Below are 24873 nucleotides of genomic sequence, written 5' to 3' on the forward strand. Positions count from 1 at the left end.
ACTGGAGCTGACCTATCAGTGAGGGGCTGCTCAGGCCAGAGTGCAGCATCACCAAGCAACAGTGTCTTCGGCAGGGAGGAGTCAGTGCGAGCGTCTGCACAGGCTCAGGGCCCGCCGGCAGCACTGCCCGCAGGCAGCGCTCAAGGCGGTTCTCTGGCCTGCACCTCCGGAACCGTCCCTTCAGCACGATGGAAAGCTCCTCTCTGGTAGACACGCCCCTTGCGGCAGCCACAGGCCCCAGTGGTTCCGGGTCGCAGCAAGACCTGGCACAAGACCCCAGGTCCGTGTATGCTTAAGTCTCACCCAGAAAACAGTGCGTGGTGCCGTTTCTGCGGCTTCTCCTGCATCGATCTGCTTGCCTCCCAACCAGCCCTTTTTCCTGGGGTGGGGGTCGGGGTCGCTTTGGTTCCCAGGGTTTGGAGGTTTGGCCTAGAGGAGTTACAGCGCCTGCGTCCCTTCCTTCCTACTGCCCACAGTGCAATCCCTACCTGTTCCTCCGGGCGAGGGTGGACCCGCCCATCAGGCCTGGCAGCTGAGCCCTGGCGGCCGCGGCCCCGGCCCTCTCTGATGAAGTATTTTCTGCATTAAGACTACGAAGTGCATGCTGCGCTACCTGAAAGGGCTGCTCCACTTGAAGGGGCTGCTCCTGCAGCAGATGCTTCTCTCTGCAGCGAGATGATGAGCTCTCCACGGCAGACACTGTCACCTGCAGCTTCTCTCCTGGCACCTGGGCCAACCGGGGCACATGGATGCAGAAAGCGGCACCACCAAAGGGCTGAAGAGCGCCCCCTCCAGGTGCTGTGAAGGGTGCTGAGGGGCCTCCTGCAGGGCGCTTGAGCCCCTGGGCACAGGGCTCCCCTTGGGTGCTCGGTGGCTCTGGCGTGTGTGTTGCGCCTCCCAGCATCAGGCACTGCCCTGACTCCTGTGCACGAGCCCGGGGATGGGGCTGCTGCCCGTCCCCTCCCCCCTCCCCCCACTCCAGGCCCTGAAGGAACTTCCCAGATTCATGCCAGAAAATGATGAGAGCTCCCAAGCAGGGTCCCCGCTGTCACCTGCACAGGTGAAAGAGCCGCTCCCTTGCTCCCTGGCCTCTTCCAAGTCCACTCCCTGCACCAGTGACACTGGCGGCAGCCCCGCATCTCCACAAGTCACCCCCAAAGCTGCCCAGGCCGGTGTGAGGAGGCAGAGGGCAGGAGGCCCGCCGCCCTGGGTTCCTAGAATCTCAAGCTCCGAAAAGAAGCTGAGACTCAGTTTGCAAAACAAAAAGAGGACACAGGAGTACTTTGAACTTTCAGGCTGTGTATTTTAGTTCCCCCCAAGGCCCTCAAGACGGACAATTTGCCAAAATAACCAGATTCAGTGGCTTCTGTAAAAAGTCACTTCCTCTCAGCAGGAAAGGCCCTGTTTCCTGGGGCTGGGGGAGCTGGGGCAGTCGCCCGCAGCCCCTGAGGTGGGAGGGTCCCTGAGACTAGGCCTTTCGCCAGGTCAGGGATGGGGAGGGAGGGCAGGAGTCACCCTAAAAGGGAAAAGAGGGCGGTCCCGAGGGCGAGCACTCCCGCTCCCAGCGCCTCCTGGCCACCAAAGAAAAACCAGGCTCTCCTCCCTCCCGGGCTTCCTCGCTCCTCCCGGCCATCGGGCGCCACCGCCTCGGGGAGCAGGGCAGGGCGCTCTGGGAGCCGATGGGCGTCTGGGCTGGCGTCGGCAGGGGCCCCGCGGGGTCAGGCCGGCTGCAGGGGCGTGGCGGCGCAGCCCACCTTGTTGCTGAAGAGGCGTGAGAGGCTGCGCGTGGGCGGAGGGGGCCGCGGGGCACCTCGGAGCCCACGCACGTCCCAGAGGCGCAGGGCGCCATCGTGCGAGGCGGTGTAGAGCACCTGGCCGTGCACCTGCGGGCGCAGGGGCGGGCGTCACTGGCGAGGCAGTAGGCGGGGGGACGCGGCTGCCGGCGTGGATGGATCCGGGCGGGGCACCTTCCCTCCCTCGGGCAGCGGCCCAGAGCAAGGCGGAGGGACCTACCTGGATGCAGTTGATGATGAATGTGTGGCCCCGGAACACCCTCCGCAGCTCTCCAGACTGCGCGTCGAAGGCCCGGGCGCAAGCGTCCCCACTGCCCGTGAACACTGCGGAGACACAGGGCGCGCTGGGCCTCCCTCCTTCTCTCCCTCCCTGACCGGCCCCCCGCAGGCAGGGATGGGGCGGCGAGAGCGTGACCTAGGGCTGCGAGAGCGTGACCTGGGGCGTCTCCGGGACTCCGCCCCACGGGGGTATCCTGAGGCTATGGGAAGTGGACAGCGCCCCTCCAGAGAAACAGGGATCCCCACAGTTATTGGGCTCCTCCCTGCAGATGCTTGCGCGCCAGCTGGCCCTGCCCCTGCTGAACACTGCCCGGGCCCAGTCCCCACTCCGCGGTTTGGTGAAGTTGGTTCCCATGCCTGGCTGGGAGGACCCTGCCTGGGGATAATCGTAAGGTCCTCAAGTCGCGTCCCCCCCACCTTCCGCTGCGTCGGCAGCCTTATCCTCCCATCCTTATTAATGGATCGGCCCCCAAATCAAAGCCCAGTCCCCTGGGATTCATGATCACGCACCCCCAGGACCCCTAGCGGGGGCGAGCCTCTGACTCAGTCTGTCTCCTCCCCCAGGTAGCTGTCTTTCCCTGGGGTTTTTTTCCTAAGAACTTAGTCCAATCGTTTTCCAACAGCAGCCTGCATCCATCACTTAGAGGCTTAGCCACACAGCATGGGGCCGCATCCCAGAATCTGATTTAGCAGGTGGGGCCTGAGAATCTGCATTTCTAGCCAGTTTTAAGTGACAAGCTGCTGCTAGTCAGGAAGCCACACTGAGGATGTGGACTAGAAGAACTCACTTGGCCTAGGCTGGGCTCTCTGAAGCCGACCCTGTTGCTAGGACTTGAGGCAGACAGTACACCTGGCAGGCGTCTCAGGAAACACTCACAGGGCAATGGGAGGTGGAGAGGGAGGGAGGAAGTCCTGGTCTGTCAATCAGCAGGTAACTACGGTGGGCAGCTAGGGCGCAAGCCTGCCCAGGACCTTGGAGAGAAGGGGCAGGACCACCTGGGGGTAAGGGTGCTGGGCTACCTACCTATCTGAGGGTGCTCTGTGGGTATTTGTTCCCCAGCCTTTTTTTTTTTTTTGAGACAGGGAGACAGGATCTCACTCTGTTGCCCAGGCTGGAGTGTAGTGGTGCGATCATAGCTCACTGTTAACCTTGAACTCCTGGGCTCAAACGATCCTCCCGCTTCAGCCTCCTGAACAGCTGGGACCACAGACACGCACCACTACACCCAGCTAATTTAAAAAAAAAAATGGGGGGCTGGGCGCAGTGGCTCACGCCCATAATCTCAACACTTTGGGAGGCTGAAGCTGGCGGAGATCACAAGATCAGGTTTGAGACCAGCCTGGCCAACACAGTGAAACCCCGTCTCTACTAAAAATGCAAAAATTAGCTGGGTGTGGTTGGCACACACCTGTAGTCCCAGTTACTCGGGAGGCTGAGGCAGGAGAATCGCTTGAACCTGGGAAGCAGAAGTTGCAGTGAGCCTAGACTGCACCACCGCACTCCAGCCTGGGCGACAGAGCAAGACTCGGTCTCAAAAAAAAAAAAAAAAAAAAAAGTTTATAGAGACAGGGTCTTGCTATGTTGCTCAGGCTGGTCTCGAACTACCAAGTTCAAGCGATCCTCCCACCTTGGCTTCCCAAAGTGCTGGGATTACAAGCATGAGCCACGGTGCCCAGCCTGTTCCAGCCTTTCTTTAAAAAACTACAGAGTGAATGGCCCCAGAGGGGAAGTTTCATCTCTGGGTCTCTTTCCAGCCCCTTTCTGCCTTCCCCCTACAAACTCAGAGACAAATGGACATGGCCTGGAAAACCCAGTGTGGCTGCTGAGCTCCCTGTGGGTGGGAAGAGGATCAAAAACAAAGTTTGATCATCCCATAGCCTTGCTGGCCAAGACCAAGAACAGAGATGGGCAACAGTGGGCTGCAGGCTCTGCTTTCCCTGCAGGCTCCATGCCCCAGGGGAGGTGTTCTAGGTGGCCACCAGCCAGAGCCTTTGAAAGTAGAACCTTCCTTAGAACTAGATGTACCATATGACCCAGCCATCCCACTACAGGGTATATACCCAAAGGATTATAAATTAGTCTACTACAAAGACACATGCACACGTATGTTTATTGCAGCACTATTCACAATAGCAAAGACTTGGAATCAACCCAAATGTCCATCTGTGACAGACTGGATTAAGAAAATGTGGCACATATACACTATGGAATACTATGCAGCCATAAAAAAGGATGAGTTTGCGTCCTTTGTAGGGACATGGATGCAGCTGGAGACCATCATTCTTAGCAAACTATCACAAGAAGAGAAAACCAAACACCGCATGTTCTCACTCATAGGTGGGAACTGAACAATGAGATCACTTGGACTCGGGAAGGGGAACATCACACACCGGGGCCTATCATGGGGAGGGGGGAGGGGGGAGGGATTGCACTGGGGAGTTATACATGATATAAATGATGAATTGATGGGTGCTGACGAGTTGATGGGTGCAGCACACCAACATGGCACAAATATACATATTAACAAACCTGCACGTTATGCCCATGTACCCTAGAACTTAAAGTATAATAAAAAAAAAAAAAAAAAGAAAGTAGAACCTTCCTTGTGTTCAATTAGAGGACCCAGACTTGGGAGTAGAGCTATAACCACACTTCCAAGCTTGGACACAGGAACAAACGAAAAATAATTTTTCCGTGTCAGACACCTGAATCCTGAAGGCATGTCAGAATCTATTTTCAGATATCTACATTCTGTCTTCCTCCAACACCTTTGCTGTGAGGTCAACTTGAATATTCCACTGTGACTCTTCCCCCATCCCGTCTCCTCCCTCCCAGAGGCAGAGCCAAATGGCCCGGGTGTGTGACGATTTGAGACCTGTAGGACAGACAGCTCATTGCCTGTCCAACAAGCCATTTTGCCCTTCTTTCTTTCCAAAATAACCCTGATTCCATCTTGGCATCAAATTCCTCAAATAAAAGACTTTATGATTCACTATCTCTTGCAGACAGAACGGTGACGGAGAAGTATGCGGAAGCCCTTGGATGAAGCTTCCAGGAAAGATCTTAAAGGGACCAACTCAGCTAGAAGACGCATCCTTTTGCCCTTCCATCCTCGCTAGAAGACACGTCCTTTCGTCCTTCCATCCTCTCTCCCTTCCTGCCTAAAACATGACACGATGGCAGACACTGTAGCAGCTATCTTGAATCATGAGGCTTCTTTAACGATAAAAGGTCTGTGCTAAGGATGACGAAGCACAGTGACAGAAGAAAGTTGGGTGCCTGATTACTTTGTGGAGACACTCATTCCAGCCTAGACCATCAGCCTCTGAAATTCTTCTACCTGAGAGAAAATAAACCACTACCTCATTGGAACCACAGCTACCTGGATTTTCTCTTCCCTGCATACAAATCCTAAGGCCAAGTGAGGCCAAACCCATGTGGTCCTCGAGGCTGACTGGATTAAGGGGTAGCCACTGTCTCACTTGGAGAATTAAGATGTACCTTTTGGGACGTGCTTTTGACCCGAGACCCTCCCAGCAGTCCAGTCTCCCAGGCTGTCCTGGAGAAAGGTAGGCAGGAACCACCAAACCCTTATTTGGACCTTCTTTGCAAAACAGCTGCAGGCATGGGTGTGTGGAGAAGGAAGGGGCACTGCCATTGGACATTGATGACTGGCAGCCGAGGCGCAATGAGGGAAAATCGCACAGGAAGTAAAGAAGCAGGGAGGAGAAGCCAGGTTGGGGTGGCGCGGGTCGTGCCGGGCCAAGTCACTTACAGGTGCCTGCGTGGTACTTGAGGGCGCTCACGTTGCGTCTGTGGGCCGTGAACGTGCGCACACACTCCCCTGTGTCTGCCAGCCAGCACTTGACGGTCCTGTCCGCACTGCCAGAGTACATGAGTCGGTTCACCAGCTGCGAGGAGGAGCAGGGAGGGTTGGCAGCTGGGGCAGCTCTGAAGCACCCCAGATTTCTCCCTCTATAAGTGGGGAAGGGGTGTGTGCAGGTCTCAGTGGTGAAACCATGGGTGAGCCTGGAATGGCCCTGCCACAGGCCCCACCAGACTGTGCGCTTCAGCACCCAAAAGCAGGCGGCTCTTCCTGCCCCATGGGGCAGCCAGTGCTCCGACAGGGCTGGCCGCTCAGCCCCACACTGCCCTGAGCCAGTCCCTGGCTCTCTGCCCCTCAGCTGCTTCCCCTGAGGATTAGGATGTGGACAGCCCCTTCCTCAAGGGGGTGTGTGGGGTATAGGCACTTAACTGCTTGCTCTTGCTGGCTGAGGAAAGGGCTTCCAGAGAAGGGCTTTCACATGCTTCAGACAGACAGGACAGAGAAAGCCCTGAGCAAGGGTGTGAGGTAGACTTCTGCCAGGACTGGAGCTGGCAGCTGGGGGCTGTCACGGGGTCACTGCTCCCCCTACTCATGGGGCTCACAGCGAGCAGAGGGCCCAGGAGACAGGTTCACCCCAGCTGTCTGAGGCTGCTGCCTCGCAGGAAGCATGGAAAGGGCCCAGGAGACAAGGGAAGAGGCCCTGGCCAAGATGGACAGGAGTAGCTGCCCCAGGAAGTGCAGAAACTGTTAAAATAATTCTGTAAATTCCCCTAGACTCAACACCACCCAGCCAAGAGCATTCCCAGCCAGCACCTGGTCAGCAGAGTCACAGACGAGAAGGCAAGGGCGGAGAGGCAGGCTCCACAGCTGCAGTGACCTGGCGCGATGGCACAGGAGACAGGCGCAGGCTTCATGCCCCAGAGAGGCCACCTGCCACCACTGCTGGGGCCCAGGAACCAGGAGTCAGAAGCAGGTCAGGCACGCAGTGCGCTTCTCTTGTGGTCAGCAGGCAGTGGGCCCACTGGCAGGCAGGCAGTCCACGTTGGCCACTAGCATCCCGAACACGTCCCTCCTAACTTTCCCCTCACAACCATGCTCTGGGTCACTTTCCGCTGTTGGTTCCCCATATTATCTCCCTGTTCAAATCACGGAGGAAAGGGCTTCCATGACCCAGGCCATAGCCCAGGTCAAAGGAGTTAACTGGCCTTGGGCCAATCACTGTGGCCAGAGAGGGCAGTGGAACCACAAGGAGCACAATGCGGACTCTGGGAGGCAGAGGCTGTGGGTGCTTCCTGCGGACAGTCGCCTGCCCTCTCTCAGGCCCTGTGCTGAAGCCCTGCTGGGGTTATGGTGGGCCCCAGCCCAGGCAGCATCCCTAACTGGATGGTCCCCTCCCCAAGGACAGGGATGTGTGTGACTGCCCACCTGCCCATGTCAGCTTTGGCAGGGTTCCAGAACATTCCTGCACTCAGACCTCAGCCGTCTGCACCACCCAGGAGCACAGTTCCTGCCAGTAATGTGGGCACCAGCAGGAAGGACAAATGGACCTTCTTGAGCCTGCCGGGCACACAGTCAGCTGCTCAGTCTTCGACAGCCCCTCCGCTTCCTGAGAAGGACCACCCCTCCCGCCTGGTGCCCGGAGGCCCTGCAGGGCCCGGCTTCCTTGGCCCTACCTTCTGGTTTCCACTCCACACACCTGTGTCCACACTGCTGCCCCAGGATACCTGGGCATGTGCCTTCCTCCCAGGTTTCCTATAAGTCCTCCTTGCCCAGAAAGCCCTTGTACCGTGATCCTCCCTTTTCCTTCACGGGCAAGTGGAAGCCCGGGACCCCTCTTCGCACCACCCCTGGCGCGCCGTGTCTGCATCCTGGAAGCCAGGCTGACCACCGCCAGCGCAGCATTTCCTGGCCATCTCCCCACCACATGGCCAGCTCCAGGGCCAGCCAGGCTCCCTGTCCTTGAGTCCCAGTCAGTCACAGAGTCTCTCAGACTCTAATAAGAGGAGTGGGCAAGGGTGGAACGTTTGAGGCAGAGACCCCCAAGGACAGGAGAGCTTCGCAGCCCCACACCTCTGTGCTGCTCAGCCCCTGCACCAGGGAGGCTCGCTGGGTGTCCAGGGCGGGAGAGGACAAAGGGTAGCCCCTCCTGCTTTCTGGCAGCCGGCCCTCACCACACAGGGCCTGTGAGCACTGTGTTTAGCCCTCACCACACAGGGCCTGTGAGCACTGTGTTTAGCCCTCCCAGAAGCACCCTGCCGAGCACGAGCCAGAGCCACACAGGCCGAGGGGGCGCTCCCAGCCCCAGGGTCCTCAGCCTGTGGAGGCCTTGCTATTCCCACTAGCTGATTTCCTAACAGGACAGGGAGAGCGAGGTGGCCCAGGGAGGTCTGAGCCAAGGGGGAAGGCAGGATGATACTGAGGGCTCCTCGCAGCCACGGTGGCTCTGAGGAGTTTCCTGGCAATGAGATCCAACCAAGCAGAAGCAGGAGAGGGCACCAGCCCGGGGCTCCACTGCTGAGGACACAGATGTGGGCCTCCAGCTCCCTGGGCTCCAAGGGAGCCCAGCAGGTGTGGGAGGTGGCCGCACAGGGCCTGGCAGGCTCCGGAGCAGCAGACCCTCCAAGATCCTCCTCCCAAGCAAGAGTGTTGGGGGACGTGCCACCCGCCTGGTGACAGCCCTGCACACGCTGTGGTGCTCACTGGCACGGGGCTCACCGATGCACAGTCTTGAGTTCAAATCCTGCCTCCACCCCTCAGCGGCTATGAGACATGGCCAAATTACTCGTCTTCTCCAAGCTTCCACTGTCTCATGTGCAACATGAGAAACAAGGACCTCCCGCTAAGGAGGAGGCCACAAGGGCTGATGCACTGCTGTGCACGTGCACACAGCCCAGGGTCTGAACACGGTAACCCCTGCCCATCCCTAAAATGCAGGTGCAGGCTCTGCCCGCCAGCTCCTCGGGGTTGGATGAGGCTCATGAACTGGCACCGCAGGGCTTTTGCAGCCAGAGACTGCCCCACAACATCCTTGCTGTGGTCCCCACCAGGTCCCCACCGCCTCAGGCTCCCGGAAGGATCCGGGAGGTCTTTCTTTTCTCTGGCTGGATTTGAAATGCTTCGTTTCTTTAAAATCACAATGTTGCTATCTGCTTTCAAAAGTGGGTGCCTAGGTGTCTGTTTTAGTTACTTTTTACAATTTACACTTGAAATGTTTTATAACTAAAATGTTTAAAACATCCCTGTAAAACCATGAAGGGACAGGGCAGAGGCTCTATCTCTCCTCCTTTACAAGGACCCCCGGTGAAGCCCAGAACCTGGGCGATCCCTCAAAGAGCAGGGGAGAGGGCCGGCCTGCAGCGCAGGGGCCACCACAGACAAGGTGCCTCCTGGCTTTTTGACCTTGGGTTTGTCACTTCGAAGCAGGTCCTCACACCACCTCTAGCCCAACCATCTCCAAAGGAGGCCTGTGTGCTCCTGGCTCTGTCCCCACCTGCTTCTGGGACCCCCGAGTTCAGTGGGCTCAATCCTGAATGCAATCCTGTAAAAAGCGAGGGAGGCAGAGGCCCCTCTGGGCATGGTGGTTTCTCGGGACCTCACCTCTGCTCTTGGCCAACTTGGAGTGGGCCGCAGGCTCCAGGGAAGCAGGGAGGATGCTTTGCGGCCACCTGGTCCCCAGGCTGACAGTAGGAGGCGGGGTATATGAAGCTACGGTCTGAGTGTCAGTACCCCCCAAATTCATGCTGGAACTTAACCCCCACTGTGATAGCATTAGGAAGTAAAGTGGTCATGGGGGCCCGCCTCATAAATGGGATGAGTTCCCTTTTATAAAAGGGCTGGAGGGAGCTTGTCTGTCCCTTCATCCAAGATGAAGGATGTGGCAAGAGCAGCAGCCACCAGACATAGAATGTGCAGGCACCTTGACCTTGGATTTCCCAGCCTCTGGAACGGTGAGAAATACATTTCTATTACTTATAAATTATCCAGTCAAAGGTGTTCTGCACTTTTTTGTTTGTTTGTTTGTTTTGTTTTGTTTTGGAGATGAGGTTTCTCCATATTGCCTAGGCTGGTCTTGGAACTCAGGTCTCAAGTGATCCACCCACCTCAGCCTCCCAAAGTGCTGGGATAACAGGCGTGAGCCACCCGTGCCCGGCCCTCCAGTCTAAGGTATTTTGTTACAGGAGCAGCAATGGACCAAGACTCTGTGAAACTGCACAGTCTCCTCTTTTCCTCCCCAGCCTCTGGAAAGGCTATCCGTGTGTTTATCTCCACAAACCAAAGAAGCCTGACCTGTGTGGTGTGGGTGGTGCAGACACCACAGCTCAAACGCACCATCACCGGGCGGCTCACTCAGGTCCCAGCAGACACCCCACACTTGGCCCACCAGGAAACCTCGGCCACTCTCTCCCTTGCCTCTTGACTTGCAAGCACACATGCTTCTTTAGCAAAACGATTTCAGAGGTGACACACTGGGGCTCGCAAAGCCACTGTGGGGGCCCAGGACTCTCAAGGGCACCTGGAAGGAATTTGCCCTCTCCTCCCTGCATGGGGCAGGGGGCACCCAAACAGGCCTGTACGCACAGCAGACGGATGCCTGGAGGTGAACGTGAGGCCTCTCTCATTTGGAGGTAGGGGAAGGAGATAAGGTGTCATAGACCATGGGTCAGTGACCCTGACTGCACGCCGAGAGCAAAGAAAAGCAACAAGCAGGTCTGTGCTTCACTCTCAGATGGCAACGGTGCCACCTGCTTCACAGGGTTTCTGGGCTGTGGTGAAGGAGCCACACAGCCCTGTGTGCAGGTGCCACGTTCCTGAGAGCAGTTTGTGGATGGGGGTGCCGGTGAGCCACACTGGCTGCATGCACAATCTTCAGGCCAGCAGAGCACTGAGGCAGAGTGAGGGCCCCAGGCAGGCCACGGGGCAGGAGCCCCAAAAGGATCGAAATGCAAGAGCGTGTGGGGTGTAATGGCCAGCCCTGGTGCCACACCAAGAGACAGTCAGAGCTGGGGGAGACGGAGCACTCGCAGGGCCAGGCTGTGGAGCAGGGGAGGAGCTGGAGGGGAGGAGATGAAAAGTCCCCGGTTTGGCCCTCAACGATGGAGCTCTCCCACTGAAACAGACCAAGGCTGGAGCTCACTGCACACCCCCCACATCAGGACCCCATCTGGCCACCCCAGGGACAGCCATTGTGTGTCCTCACTTGGCAGATTGTGAAAAGGGAGCCCCCCTACCACAGTCAGGGGGCCTCGGGAAGTTGCACAGCGTCCTGAGGCTGTGGGCAGAAGGGATGGTACGGTGCCCACCTCTCGTCCCTTTCCCTCTACACGCACCTTAAGAGTCATTTCACTTTGGCAGTTCCTCAAAAAGCTGAGCAGAGAATTACCAAGTCATCTGCAGTCCCACTGGCAGGCACATGCCTGAAAACTGAAGGGAGGATGCACCCAGATCCCGTCCACCCACTCACAACAGGTAAAAGGTGAAAGCAACCCGTGTGTCTATCAGCAGGTTACAGATAAGCGAAACGTGGTATCCACACACCAGGGAATATTTATCAGCCACAGAAAAAGGAGGGAATTCCACCATACGCCACAACACAGATGAACCCTGAAGATCTTACGCTCATGAAATAAGCCAGACAGGAAAGGACAGATCCTGCAAGACTCCACTCATGTGAGGACCCAGAGTCATCAAATTCAGAGACACAAAGCAGAAGGGCAGGTGCCCAGGGCATGGAGGGGCAGTGGGGAGTCAGAGTCAGTGTTTAATGGGGAACAGAGTTCTGATTTGGGCTGATGGAAAAGTCTGGAAATCATGATATGATGCTTGCACAACACCGTGAACGTGCCTCACGCCACTGAGTAAACACTGAAAATGGTTTAAAGGGAGGCCCCAGCTGATCCTGTGGGTCCCCGTCTTGTGCTTCCTGGACCCGAGAGGGCCAGTCAGGCCCTCTAGAAAGGCAGATCATGAGCCACACTTCCAGCCCGTCTGACGAAGGCTGTGGCGGCGATGGCCCTCTGTCAGAAAAGCCACAGAGGGCAGGAGGGAGAGCTGACGAAGCCACCCGTGGGGGCGGGGACCGGCGAGGGCTAGGGGACGCCAGACCTAGAAGTCCTGCTTCCCAGATGTGCTCAGGAGGCCGGCCTCCTGCCCTGGCTCCCTGCCCCTGAATCTCTGTGTTTAGGACAGTGTGAGCAATGTCCCATTGCCCTAATCAAACCTAGCTTGTAAGACAGCAGCCTTCTAACCCCTGCAAAACTCCAATGTTCTGAGTGGTGTCAGGTGAAAGAAATCATATACAAGGGAAGAGAAAGGCAAGATGGTCCCTTCTGTGGGCCTCATGGTCCCCCACACACAGCTGGGTGAGCTGGGAGCCCGAGCGAGGCTGAGGGGCCGACTGGATTCTGCTTCTCTGAGCACGGGGTCTGGGGCCTGACAGTCCTTTTCAAGAGGCAGATCTGGAGGCGTGGGAAAAGGAGCCTTCCCCACCCTGTGATGGGGAGAAAGAGGGAATCTTAAACGTGGGCAGTTACAACACACTCGGATGCACCAAAATGTCACCCAACAGATTTCCCAAGGGTTAAGAAGGTGCTGAACAATTAGGGAGATGGTGGGAACAAACTGAAAGAAACTCTCGTCTACCTAGAATCTAGAACTCAAAGGACAGGGACGCCCCTCCTCCTCGGCGCCTCCCACGCACCGTGAGGCTGACACCTTATCCCACTGTCCTGGGCAATGGGGGCCCTTCTTCTGCCTCAGTCACCAGGCCTTCCCCAGTGAAGCGGGCTGTCACTGAAGAGTTACCTTAGTGACCACCTGAGCAAGGACCCAACCACCAGACGTTTGGCTGCCTTCAGTGCCAGCTGCTCTTTTTGCAAAGGCATGTGCTGCCTTCCTTCTGCCAGCCCCTTCAGATGCTCAGGGCAGGGCAAGGAGCAGCCCAGCTGAGACGCAACAGCCAGGCTGGAGCCAGCCATGTGCTCCCCAAGAGTGGACGTCCTGGACCCCAGCTCTGACCGGGGGCCCCAGCCTATGCTGCAGCCTGATGCTCCCCTGTACCCAGGCCTGGGCCATGTCCCCTCTCCTGCCTGTACGCCCCCATCCAGCCGGCCAGCAAGGCCCTCTCTCCATGTGCCCCCCGCACCCCAAGCCTCTCATACACCTTGAACCCCACCCAGCCGCCACTGACTCCTCATCAGGGAACAGGAACCTCCCTCCCTGAAGGGGACTTATGCTGGAACTTAGGGTTTGTTTTACAGGGGTAAAGCCCCAGAGTCCTTGACCGTGAGAGCATCCCTGTGTGGAGAACATGTAACCCCTGAAGCCCCCACCCAGGGAGTGGGCCTTGCCCATGCCTCCTGCAGCTTCTGGCCCCTGTGGAGCGCCGCCCATTCACTCGCTCATCCCGTGGGCCTGGCTCCCAGGTGGGGAGGCCAAGTCTAACAGAGGAGGCAAACTCCACCCCTGCCACTACCAGAAGTTGAGACTCTGGGGCCTCCGGCCGCCCAGGGACCTCCCAGGCCTGTCACAGGCTGTGCACCCTGCACACTGTGGGGCTGCTACCCAGGCGCCTGCTAGGTCCTTCCTTGCCTTCTTGCCTTCCTTCTGTCTGTACAAGACCCAATGGTCCTGAGAGGCTCACCTCCACCTCCCAGAACCTTCTGCCCAGGGCATTCCTAGGGGGTCTCAGCCCTCATGGCAGCCCTGCCCGTCTCCAGAGCTCCCCATTCCTCAGTCCTGGCTCCCTGCACCCCACCCTTCTGCTAGGACTGAGGCCCACTGGCCACCTGGGCCAGGCTATCCCGGGCTGTTCCCATGGGCACCTTCTGTCCCCGCTCCTCTTCCCATTCAAATTGCTTTGTGGGGCTGCCTAAGTTTCAAAGGGAAAGAAAAAGGCAGAGTCCACAGCCCCTCAGGGCTGTCTCTTCACACCCGCCGGCATGTGCCTGCGTGGCCTGTTTGCGGGGCGTGCACGTGCCTGCGTGGCATGTTTGCGGGGCGTGCACGTGCCTGCGTGGCCTGTTTGCGGGCCGGCACGTGCCTGCGTGGCCTGTTTGCGGGCGTGCACGTGCCTGCGTGGCCTGTTTGTGGGCGTGCACGTGCCTGCGTGGCCTGTTTGTGGGCGTGCACGTGCCTGCGTGGCCTGTTTGTGGGCGTGCACGTGCCTGCGTGGCCTGTTTGTGGGCGTGCATGTGCCTGCGTGGCCTGTTTGTGGGCGTGCATGTGCCTGCGTGGCCTGTTTGTGGGCGTGCATGTGCCTGCGTGGCATGTTTGTGGGCGTGCATGTACGTGCGTGGCTTGTGTCTGTGCAGTGTGTTCACACATGTGCATGTGTGCCTGTGGGGTGTGCGTTCACACGCATATCATGCATGTGCATGTGGGTGTGCGCGCCTATGCCTGTGTGTGCACACAGGTGTGTGCGGTGGGAGCTGGCCCCCCTGCACTCTCTCCTTTTGCCTTCCTGACTCTCTGCCAGGACACCCTATGCTCCCACTCTCCGGGAAGAACAGCACTGAGACCGTACGGAACACCCTGGGGAGCGAACCTGGGGAATCCCACCACCCCTGGGGTGGGGGCACCTGTCACCTGGGAGGACAGTGCTGCTTTCCTCCCCGGCTGGTCCAGCACCTGCCTCCACCTGGCCAGCGGCCTCTCTATGCCTGGGCTGGTTCTCTCTTTCACTGGCGACATGAGGGCGAGTCACCAGCTCCATCTGGGACAGGCTTCCCAGCGAACTCCCGGCCCCTTCCCCTCCCAACCCCTGCCCCAGCAAGCTCAGAGCACAGACATGAGCCAGGTGGGGAGGCCTCAGCCTCACTCCACACCGCCCGCCATGGAACTGCCTGCCAGGAAAGAGGCCTCAGATGCCCCCAGCTCTTTACGAGTCTCGGGCCACTAGTGCCGACTCTCACGGGAATGCTGGGAGACCAGGAGAGCTGTTATCCCCACCATCATCTGACAAGTAAGGACACGGAGGGAGGCTGGGGAGCATGAAGACTGGTGGAGTGTGCTCCCCAAGACACGCCCCTTCAGCACAAGGATGATGTCGAGTTAAACGAACGTGAAAAACACATGCAAGCCACGCACCCTGACCTTGCCTTCCTTCCTGAAAACAGGAGATCAAGAAACAGAAACATTCTTATCACCAGAGGTGGAGCCGAGGCCAAGGGAAACCGGTGCAGACAGACCCTGTGAGCTGGGCCTGTACCGCTGTGCCCCTTCCCCACAACGAGCTGCCCTCCCAAGCCCCTCATCTCGCGGCATTTGCTGATTTCCTTCTCTTTGTCCACCCGTCCCAATGTCCTCAGGTGGAAGCCGAGTTAGAGACGTGGGGTTTACATGCCCCACCCAGCATCTCAGGGACCTGGGTGACCCTCCCTCCACGCGAAAGTGAGCCCTTCCCTGCTCCCCTGGTCTTGGAGCCCTGGGGCCGCCCTTACCCCCAGAACCCCAAATGGGGTCCCTGGCCTGGCTCTCCTGTGGGGTTGAGCACAGCAACGCCTGCTCAGGGCTGCCCCAACTCCAGCCCTGTCGCCCGGAGTCTGTCCCTCACATCTTCCGCGGCTTCACTGAGCACCAGGTGCTGGCAGCAATGCACCCGAACCGCTTGCCTCAGGGCTCGGGCCCACCCTGGAGCAGGGCAGAGGCTGGCCAAGACCGAGCCAGGAACATCTAGACCCCAGCGTGGGGGATCACACCCAACAGGTCCTCCAGCCAGGCACACCGTTAGGTCCTTCACAACAACAGCGGCAAGGATGGCTGTGGTCGCGGTGGCTAAGGGCCGCCTGGCAGCACTGTCCATGTGTCTTCCATTGATTCACCAAATCCCCACAAGCCCACGGATGGGGCAACTTCACACCATAATCCCTTATCCAAAACCTCGGGACCATGCGTTTCAGGATTTTTTGGCTTACAGACACACTCCTGCATCTGCAGTAAAGGTGTGAGGACCCTCAGGCACTGGGATGACGGAAGCGCACACAGTCACGCGTCTCTTCAGGCCAGACTCTGCCACCAAGAGTTTTCGTGTCAAGCTTAAGAAAAAATTTTTTGGTTTTTGGAACTTTTTGGATTTAGGAATTAAGAAGGGGTGTAATCCTCCTTGTACATGTGAGGAAACTGAGGCCCACAGAGGCTGGGTGGCTTGTCCAGGGGAGGCAACGGAGATGGGGCAGCAACCCCACATCCCACAAGGCCGCACCATCACAGCGCTGCGTGTTTCCTCTATCCTGGTTGTCGGCTTATAGCATGACAGGCCACTTCCCAGTCCCCAGGCCAGGAGGACGGAGCCCAGGAGGCTGCCGGTGTTCAGCCTGACAGCACAAAGACAAACCAGGACAACAGTCAACACCTGCTCCAGGCGCCCTGCAGGCAGGATCTGCCCCAGGCCCCGGCCCAGCATGTAGATCCAGAAGCTGAGTGTTATGCGCTACGTCGTGCCCACCCCAGATTCACATGTTGCAGCCCTACCCGGCCCCTGTACCTATGAATGTGGCCTTGTGGAAAGAGGGTCTTTAAAGAGGCAGTTGAGTTAAAATGAGTTCATAGGGGGCCCTAATCCAGTATGACTGGTGTCCTTCTAAGAAGATATTAGGACACACACACACACACACACACACACACACGGACAGGGAGAAAGCAGCGCTTACAGGTTAAGGAGAGGCTTCACCAGAAACCAGTCCTGTGGACCCTGTATCTTGGACTCCCAGCCCCAGGACCGCGAGGCCTCTGTGGCGCTTGCCAGGCCCCCATCTGCAGCGCTTTGTTATGCAGCCCAATCACGGACACCTAGGGCAGGGCGGCAGTGCAGGGGGTGACCTGGGCTCCCCTGGCAGCTGGGTGGGGACGAGGACAGTCTCACCTCCAGACAGATGATGGAGCCCTGGTGCTCCCGGAACACCCGCAGCTGCTCCCCACTCAGGATGTCCCACGCACGGATGGTGGCGTCGGTGCTACCCGTGAAGGCCGTGTGGCCGGGCGTGTCCAGCACCAGGCACAGCACTGCGCCCGTGTGGCCCCGCAGTGTCTGGTGGCAGCAGCCGCTGGCCACCTGCCACACCTTGGCCGTGCCATCCGTGCTGCCGGTCACCAGGAGCCCCCCGGCCACGGCCTCCTCCACGCAGGGAGCGCTGGGGAGGTCCCACGGGCCAGAGTAGGCTAGAGGCAGCACGCAGTTTCGGTGGCCCCGGAACTCCCGGGACATCTGCCCCTTGTCCAGGCTCCAGACCCGAGCTGTCCGGTCGTAGGAGCTGCTGAAGAGCTGGTTGTTGGCAACCAGGATCCTGGGGGCAAGAGGGAAGGGGTCAGGGATCAGAAGGCATGGGTTCCAGAATCCACACAGCCTCCCAACGGGCCACACTCAGCACTGCAGCTAAAATAACCTCTCCCTGTGTCTGCCCAGCTTGCCACACTCACCTTCCAAAGTCCAGCTCAAATTGCTCCCACCTCCAGGAAGCCACCCTGATTCCCCTCATGCCCACCCTTCCTTGCCTGCCCCTAGGCAGGTACCTGTAGCAGGGACCAAGCTTATATACTCTCCTGGGATCCCTCCAACATCCCCACAGCAGCTCTCCAGGAGCAGCGGGAAGGGGGTAGGGGGAGGAGGTAGGGGAGCACAGCCCTCCCAGCTTGCCCAGCGTTGAAAAGCTTCTGAGGATGCAGGGTTTTCAGCCTAAGACTGAGAAAGTCCAGGGCAGAGTGGGACATGCTGGTCACCCTGGGAACAGGGCCGGCTCAAGGGGCTGGGCCGGGGCACTTCAGATGAGGGCCCTGAGATGCTGGAGAGCACTGGGAACTCCCATAGTGCACCAGGGGTGCTTGTGGGAGGCACAGCCAGGAATCTGCTGCCAGCTCTCATGGCAATCCCCATGCAGACTGAGGTCACAGCCTCAACAGGGTTCCAGCCACAGGGCTGGGAACTGGGGGTTGGGTAGCCAAGAGAGTCTGTCTGTGATACCCTAACTTGTATTAACCTAATTGACTCTCTCTTAGCTGAGAAAGCTGGACAGATGGACTCCATTTGGCTCCTTCATTTGCAAGACATTAAGGGTTCCTTACCCACCCTTCCTCAAGGACTTAACTTGTGCAAGCTGACTCCCAGCACATCAAAGAATGCAATTAACTGATAATTGCTGTTGCAATTAACTGATGCTGTGGCAAGCTACATCCGCAGTCCCAGGAATTCGCCAGATCGATAGTACCTAAAGCCCCCGCATTTGTGTCCGGTTGATAGCGCCCAAAGCCCAGCCTTATGATGGATTTAAAGCCCCTGCACCTGGAATTGTTTGCTTTCCTGTAACCATTTGTCTTTTTAACTTTTTTGCCTGTTTTACTTCTGGAAGATTGCTACAGCTAGACTCCCCCGCTCCCCTTTCTAAACCAAAGTATAAAAGAAAATCTAGCCCCTTCTTTAGGGCCGAGAGAATTTTGAGCGCTAGCCGTCTCTCGGTCGCCGGCTAATAAAGGACTCCTGAATTCGTCTCAAAGTGTGGCGTTTCTCTCTAACTCGCTCAGTTACAACATGTCCATGCAGTGCAACTGACCAACCATGGGAGACCAAGGCCCCCACACAGTATTCACGACTCTTATTTCCATTTTGATGAAAACCAAGAGCTCCCCAGAAAAACACACATTTGTAGTAGCTGCACATTCAGTGCAGAGCTTTGCACAGAACCTCAGGGGGTCTGCACACACACCCTTGGTAAGAAGCCCTGCACCCCAGAAGAGGAGACCGCCAAGGGATGCGGCCATGGCTGCGCTGGAGTAAGATGCATCCCTGTCAGGGTGGGACCCTCCTGAATCAGGACCTCGGCCAGACCTGCTGCTCCTCCCGCCCTCCCGAGAAGGGCTTGCTGGCCAGCCTGGTGTGGACAGGAGACCCACTCAGGGGACAAGCCTGCTGCCTCCCGCCTCCACAGGATCCCGACAGCATTCCTCACTTCCCACAAGCAGCTCAACAACAACACAGGCTGCACTCAAATGCCAACTACCCCTTTCCAGCTGTCTTCTTCCCTAAGACCCAGATAGGATGATTTTCAAGAAATTGTTTTGTTTTGTTTTTGAGATGCAGTCTCACTCTGTTGCCAAGGCTGGAGTGCAGTGACGCGACCTCAGCTCACCACAACCTCCACCTCCCAGGTTCAAGTGATTCTCCTGCTTCAGCCTCCCGAGTAGCTGGGATTACAGGTACTTTTAAAGGAAATCATGCTTTGATGCTGCTGAGGCAAAGTGCGGGAGGAAGAGGGTGTAGTGGGAGGAAGGGAACAGCGGGAGGCCTTGGGGCATGGAGGCAGTGGCTGAGTCCTGCCTGGTGTGAGAAGGCAGGGACACCAGGCCACTGAACCATCGGTGACCCCGAAGCTCACAGGCCTGACCTGGCTCTGAAAACATGGGAGGAAGTGAGTTCCTCAGGGATCTCACTGATTTATGAGGACAGTTACTTAATCATGCAAATATCTACACAGAGCTGTGGGTTTGGAGCCGTGACTGATCCAAAATAGTGTGTGTATTGTATGTGTTGTGAGCACGTGTGTACATGTGTGCATGTGTATATGTATGTGTGTGCATGTGTGCACATGTGCATGTGTGCTGTGTGTGATGTGCCTGCATGTACTTTGTGTGTATATGTGTATGTTTTGTTGCTTGTGTAAGTTGTGTCTATGTGTGTGCATGTGTGTTGTGTGCATATATGTAAATTGTGTGTATGGGTGTATATGTATGTTGTGTGCATGTTGTATGTGCATGTGTGTAATTTGTGTATGAGTGTATGTGTATGTTGTGTATGTGTACACGTGTGTATGTGTAAGTTGTGTGTATGGTGTATATGTATGTTGTGTATGCATGTGTATGTGTGTAAGTTGTGTGTATGGTGTATATGTATGTTGTGTATGCACGTGTGTGTCAGTTGTGCGTGCACATACAAGAGTAAACCTGGCCGAGCATGATTTCTACCTTAAATGGTCCAGTTTTGCTTTTGAGAAGCATAGGACAGTTGTGGGTTTGGCAGCTGAGGGCCCACTGGTCACTGCGGGCAGGCCTTCTCCCTGCTGAGCCCATCGTAGCCTCTGCCTGACTCACAGGAGGGTGCTCCCCAGCCCCATTCTCTTCTTCCTTGGCAAACTTCTTTCTCAGGGAAGTCAGAGTGCTAGGAAGAGGCCAGTGGAGCCGTGAGCCCTGAGTTCTCTAGCCCCTTCTTTACCACCTTGTGGGCTGCCTGGGCAGGTCTCAGGGCCTCACCTCCTTCAGTTGAGGAAGGCTGGGGCCAGTCGGGCACCCTACCTGATGTCTGCATACCCCTCATTCACTCTAAGAAGTCCCTGTATCCCTTCAGCCTCCTCCTCAGGGTGTCACCCAGCTCCCTGCCCGCCGACTATCGATTATTGGTTCTGGCTGCAGCCACCTGGGACTGCAGCGAGCTGGGCTGATGGCTCTCACTGCCTTTCCTGTCCCCCCTGTGCTGGTCCACTGAGTAGCGGTTCCCGTCAGAGCTCAACCAGCAGCATCCCTCTGGCGGGGTTCATCCTGTCTGGTCTGCGCCCCCAGCCCCACCTTCAGGACCCCCCCACCCAGTGCCAGCTTGCGTCACCCTGTCTTTACTTGGGTCAGCTTCCAGGCAGCGCCCCTCCTCCAGTGCAGCTTCCAGGCCCAAGGGGCACCAGGAGGTTTCCCTCAGGAGTCCGAGGCGACCACCACAAGTGACTCCAACAGTGTCCAACTGATCTGATCAGCAAAGGAATTTCCATTGCTCAGCTCAGACCCAAATTCATTGAGAAAGGAACAATTCCAACCTTCTTGAGAAGGAGGGGCTGGGATATTTTCCACAGCCACAAAGAAAGGAGAGGCTTAAAAATACCCTCAACTCCATCTTCAGAACAATCCCCCACGCTCCTCCTCCTGCAAACCTTTGTCCACTATCGGGTCTCAATTAAACCATTTCCTACGGAATCTGTCCCCATCCATACGAGCTGCAGGCTCTGGTGCCTTTCCCTGCACCCAGCGGGGAGCAGCTGTGCCCCCAAGGGGAAAGCATCAGGCTTAGTTCAGGGGATGGGCATTGCCTCCCTGCCCCACATGCAGCCGTGGGCACTGAGCTTGCTACCTGTCCTGGGTCCACGTCACTGGGTGCCACTGACCACCTCCCAGCTGTTCACGTTTTTACTTCCCCAGAGAGCTGAGGGCCCTCACGTGCAGGGGCCCATTATCTCTGACCCCTCAGCCCCACCAGGGGCCCATGGTGAGACTCGGCTCAAGCCCCCAGCCAGGCTGACCTGTTCACAATGGACGTGTGTCCTCGGTACACCTGCAGACACTGCCCGGTCAGCACGTCCCACCTCCTGATGGTGCAGTCGGCGCTGCATGTGAAGGCGGCCTCATCCTCCAGCTGGCAGAAGGTCACATAGCTTTCGTGTCCTGCAGATGAGGGACAGGAGAGATACTGAGCATACTGGGGATGAGCATACTAGGGATGCCAGCTGCTGCTTTTCTTCTGGGAACAATGTTTGAAAAGGGAAGAAAGCAGGATGTAGAGAGTGTTTGAGACAAGCTGGAGTCAATTAGCATTTGTTTTGTTTTGTTTTTTTGAGAGAGTCTCACTCTGACACAAGGCTGGAGTACAGTGGTGTGATCTGGGCTCACTGCAACCTCTGCCTCCCGGGTTCAAGTGATTCTCCTGCCTCAGCCTCCTGAGTAGCTGGGATTACAGGTGCACGCTGCTACACTGGGCTAATTATTTGTATTTGTAGTAGAGATGGGTTTTCGCCATGTTGACCAGGCTGGTCTTGAACTCCTGACCTCAAGTGATCCTCCTGCCTCGGCCTCCCAAAGTGCTGGGATTACAGGTGTGAGTCACCGTGCCCAGCCCTCAACTCATCCTTTTTAAAGAATGACTTCAGTCTGCGTGATTCTCAGGAAGCATGGGGTACCAGTGAGGCAGGACAGATAGTCACGGAAGTCACCATGTCCTCAGGACGCAGCAACCATGGCGACTGCGCCGTCAACACAGTAAGCCCCAGGATTCGCACTGCAGGCAAGCTCATTCAAGCAAAGCTGTCTCCAGTAGGGACTTTCCCCTGTAGAGAGCACGTGCACTTTGATTTTTACCTGTCCTCAGAGTGACACTTTGCTCATCACAATAGTAAAAACACAGCCCTGCATGGAGATGTAAGATGCCAGTGAGACATGTGACGTATGAACAGGGATGCACAGCCACTGTGCATGTGCACACAGAACATGCTTCCCAGCAACCCCCTTCCCCACCTGCTCACGAATAATCAGGTAAGACTCCGAAAAAGGGATCCTCCCTCCAGCCCGTCTCTGCTGTCTCATCCTCACAGGCAGCCCACACTGACTCCCCTCTCGGGGCATCCTGTCTATTCTGCACCTAACTTTCAGGGTATTCTTCCTCCTGTGCAATACATTGCTCTATGCTGCATCTCCTTTGCTGTGTGTCTCGTCTCAATTCTTTTAAACTAAGAAGACAAGAACTGAGGTTTCACAGCAGCCATCAGCAGCAGGAGCAATCCATGGGTACTCGCCTGCACCTTAAACCCTGTTTCCTCGGCTTCCACTTTTGCCTTCCTCCCTCATCTCCTTCCCTCCTCATTCTTTATCATCTTCTTTTAGTCTTTTTCAAACCTTTCAGCTTTTGCATTCCCCATTTCCTCACCTGAGATGGGGACAGTGCCTGCCTCACGGGATGTAGCGCAGACTGAGGACAGACGCAGCCGCAGAGGGAATGGCGCACGTTCACTATTTTTCTTACACTGGGGAGACATACTGTGGTAGGCAGAATGACGGCCCCAAGATACCAGGTCCTCATCCCTGGAACCTGTCAATGTGACCTTACTTGGAAAGGGGTCTTTGTGGATGTGACAAGGTTAAGGACCTTGACTGAGGAGATTTTCCTAGATTATCCAGGTGGGCCCTGAATACAACCACAGTGCCTGAGCACTGGGGACCAGGAAGAGGGTGACTTGGTGTCTGTAGGGAGAACAGCGGCTGGGAGAGCAGGCATGCAGGGCTGGCTCCATGGGGCACCTCCAGGCCAGAGTCTGAGTGCTTAGCAGATGGCTGATGAGGCCAGAATGGAGGGCCAAGAGTAAAGGGCCGTGCCACAGTGTCTGGGGTCCCAGCACCTAAGCTACCCCACCGGCTGGCTGGGACTCTATCTCATGGGTGCAGTTAGATAGCTTGACTATTGCCCTGGCTGCCAGATCAATGTTCATGCCTCAGGCATTGCTTAGCAGCCCTGGGGGCCCTCAGGGTCTCTGATACTAGGAGGGCCTTCCCTTCAGGTAAAGATGGTGTGTACACAGTTGTTCCCCAATATATACAGTTGTCCCCCAATACCCACCAAGGATTAATTCCAGGATCCCCTGCAGATACCAAACTCCACAACGCTCAGGTCCCTGCGGTGTGGCATTTGCCCATAACCTATGCAATCCTCCCGCATACTTTAATTCATCTCTAGGTTACTTATGACAACCACTGCGATGCCTACACATCACTTCACTCGTGTGGATTCAACGTAGTACTCGGTGAGCAGCGAAGCTAAATTTTGCTTTTTGGAGCCTTGTGGAATTTTTTTTTCTTCCTGGATGTTTTTCATCTGTGGTTGGATGAACCCACAGGTGCAGAACGTGTTGGACAGGAAGGCCCAACTGGATTTGAGGAACTCAGGGACCAGGAAGTCAAATCAAAAGACTGTTAGAACTAAGAGCCATCTTACAGATGAGACAACGGACGAATTCAAACCTCCACACATTTGGGGGAATGTACTGATTCCACTAAGAGTGTTGATAGAATTGTAAAATTTCATTTAGACAGCTGGTACTGGGTAGACAGGGATTTCGAATTTCCTGGGTAGTTTCAAGCCAATTCCCATTCACCCCACCCCTTCCCCTGACCCCCTGAGTTTAAGTTCAGTTACTCTTGGAAAAACGCAACTTCCTGAGTTCTAAGAAACATAATTTAACAAAAAAAAGTTTTCCCGTCTCCCTGGAGGGCATATACCAGGCTGCTAAGAAAACAATGCACGGATTAAGTCAACATTTGAAGAAACTGCAGATTCTGTTTCCTTTAAAATACATGTCGGCTTAAACATTGAGGGCAATGTGTTTGCCAAAACACAGGCTAGATTTTTGCCAACCCCAGAGGGTGTATAAAATATTCTAAGATTGTCAATAAACTTTCCCTGGGAACAGATCCGTCCCACCCTCCCTGCTGCCACCAGGAGGGCTCAGCAGAGAGATTCAGGCTGGAGACACCCAGGATGGAAAGGTGGTCAAGGTGTGCTGTGGGCATTCAGGTGCTGGGCACCTGCCTAAGGATCCTGTGGGGCTGATGCCAAGCCCAGCTGCTCCCGCCCCATCTCAGTCACAGGAAGGTGAAGCGCAGGAGTGAGTCGTATGTTAAGCCAAGAAAAGCACTTAAAAGTCAATGGCAGCTAGTGAGCTGTGGCATCTATACCTGGTAGAACTAAAGCCTGAAGCCAGAGATGCTGAAGACCTGAAATGAGGGATCACTTTATGACGTGTGTGAGGAATAAAGGATATATATGCAGATGATGGCAAATTGATAAGAATGTAAATACATACAAAGATTGAAGAAAACAGGCAGTGATGAAGGTTAAAAAAACCCTCCATTTCTGAACCGGGCCAGGCTGCCCTGATGCCCTCTGCCCTGTGGCAGAGCCTGGCACTGAGCCAGCAGAGGCCCACAGTGGTCAGGGTTCTGCTGTGGATAGGCTCTTCCCCTGGGTTTCCAAGCAGTCACCCACATCTGCACACACACCCGAGTGAGTCACAGGTCAGAGCCGGGCCAACGGAGCATGTCCCCAACCCCAATCCCCATGTTCCACAGAATACTAACCAGGCCTCCACTGACCCAGGCCTGCGGGATCACCCTAGCAGGGAGGAGGCAGAACCAGGCCTGCCACCCCTGGAGCTGAGGCCCTCACACCAACGAGGCACCCACCCCAA

General features: G+C 56.5%; 1 protein-coding gene across 5 annotated transcripts in view; it reads right to left on the reverse strand.

Moving 5' to 3' along the window:
• The window catches only part of WDR86 (WD repeat domain 86), a 31588-nt gene that overhangs the window by 1515 nt on the left and 5200 nt on the right, over nt 1-24873 (reverse strand). Inside the window, exons 2-7 of one of the 5 annotated variants that reach the window (XR_004057969.1) lie at nt 21163-21304; nt 16758-17178; nt 5849-5984; nt 2014-2117; nt 1053-1246; nt 614-727 (exon numbers count right to left, since the gene is read on the reverse strand). Coding sequence is in view for 4 of the 5 variants with exons in the window: in XM_010384039.2 (XP_010382341.1) it covers nt 1486-1883; nt 2014-2117; nt 5849-6048; nt 16758-17178; nt 21163-21304 (1265 nt within the window). In the remaining variant the exon portion in view is untranslated. Of the gene's footprint in view, nt 1-613; nt 728-1051; nt 1247-1286; nt 1884-2013; nt 2118-5848; nt 6049-6361; nt 6839-16757; nt 17179-21162; nt 21305-24873 lie in introns of those variants that run through there. The other 4 variants (XM_030932477.1, XM_010384040.2, XM_010384039.2 and 1 more) reach the window with 4 other exon arrangements.

This window comes from Rhinopithecus roxellana, chromosome 6 (assembly GCF_007565055.1).
Source record: "Rhinopithecus roxellana isolate Shanxi Qingling chromosome 6, ASM756505v1, whole genome shotgun sequence".
Taxonomy (NCBI): domain Eukaryota; kingdom Metazoa; phylum Chordata; class Mammalia; order Primates; family Cercopithecidae; genus Rhinopithecus; species Rhinopithecus roxellana.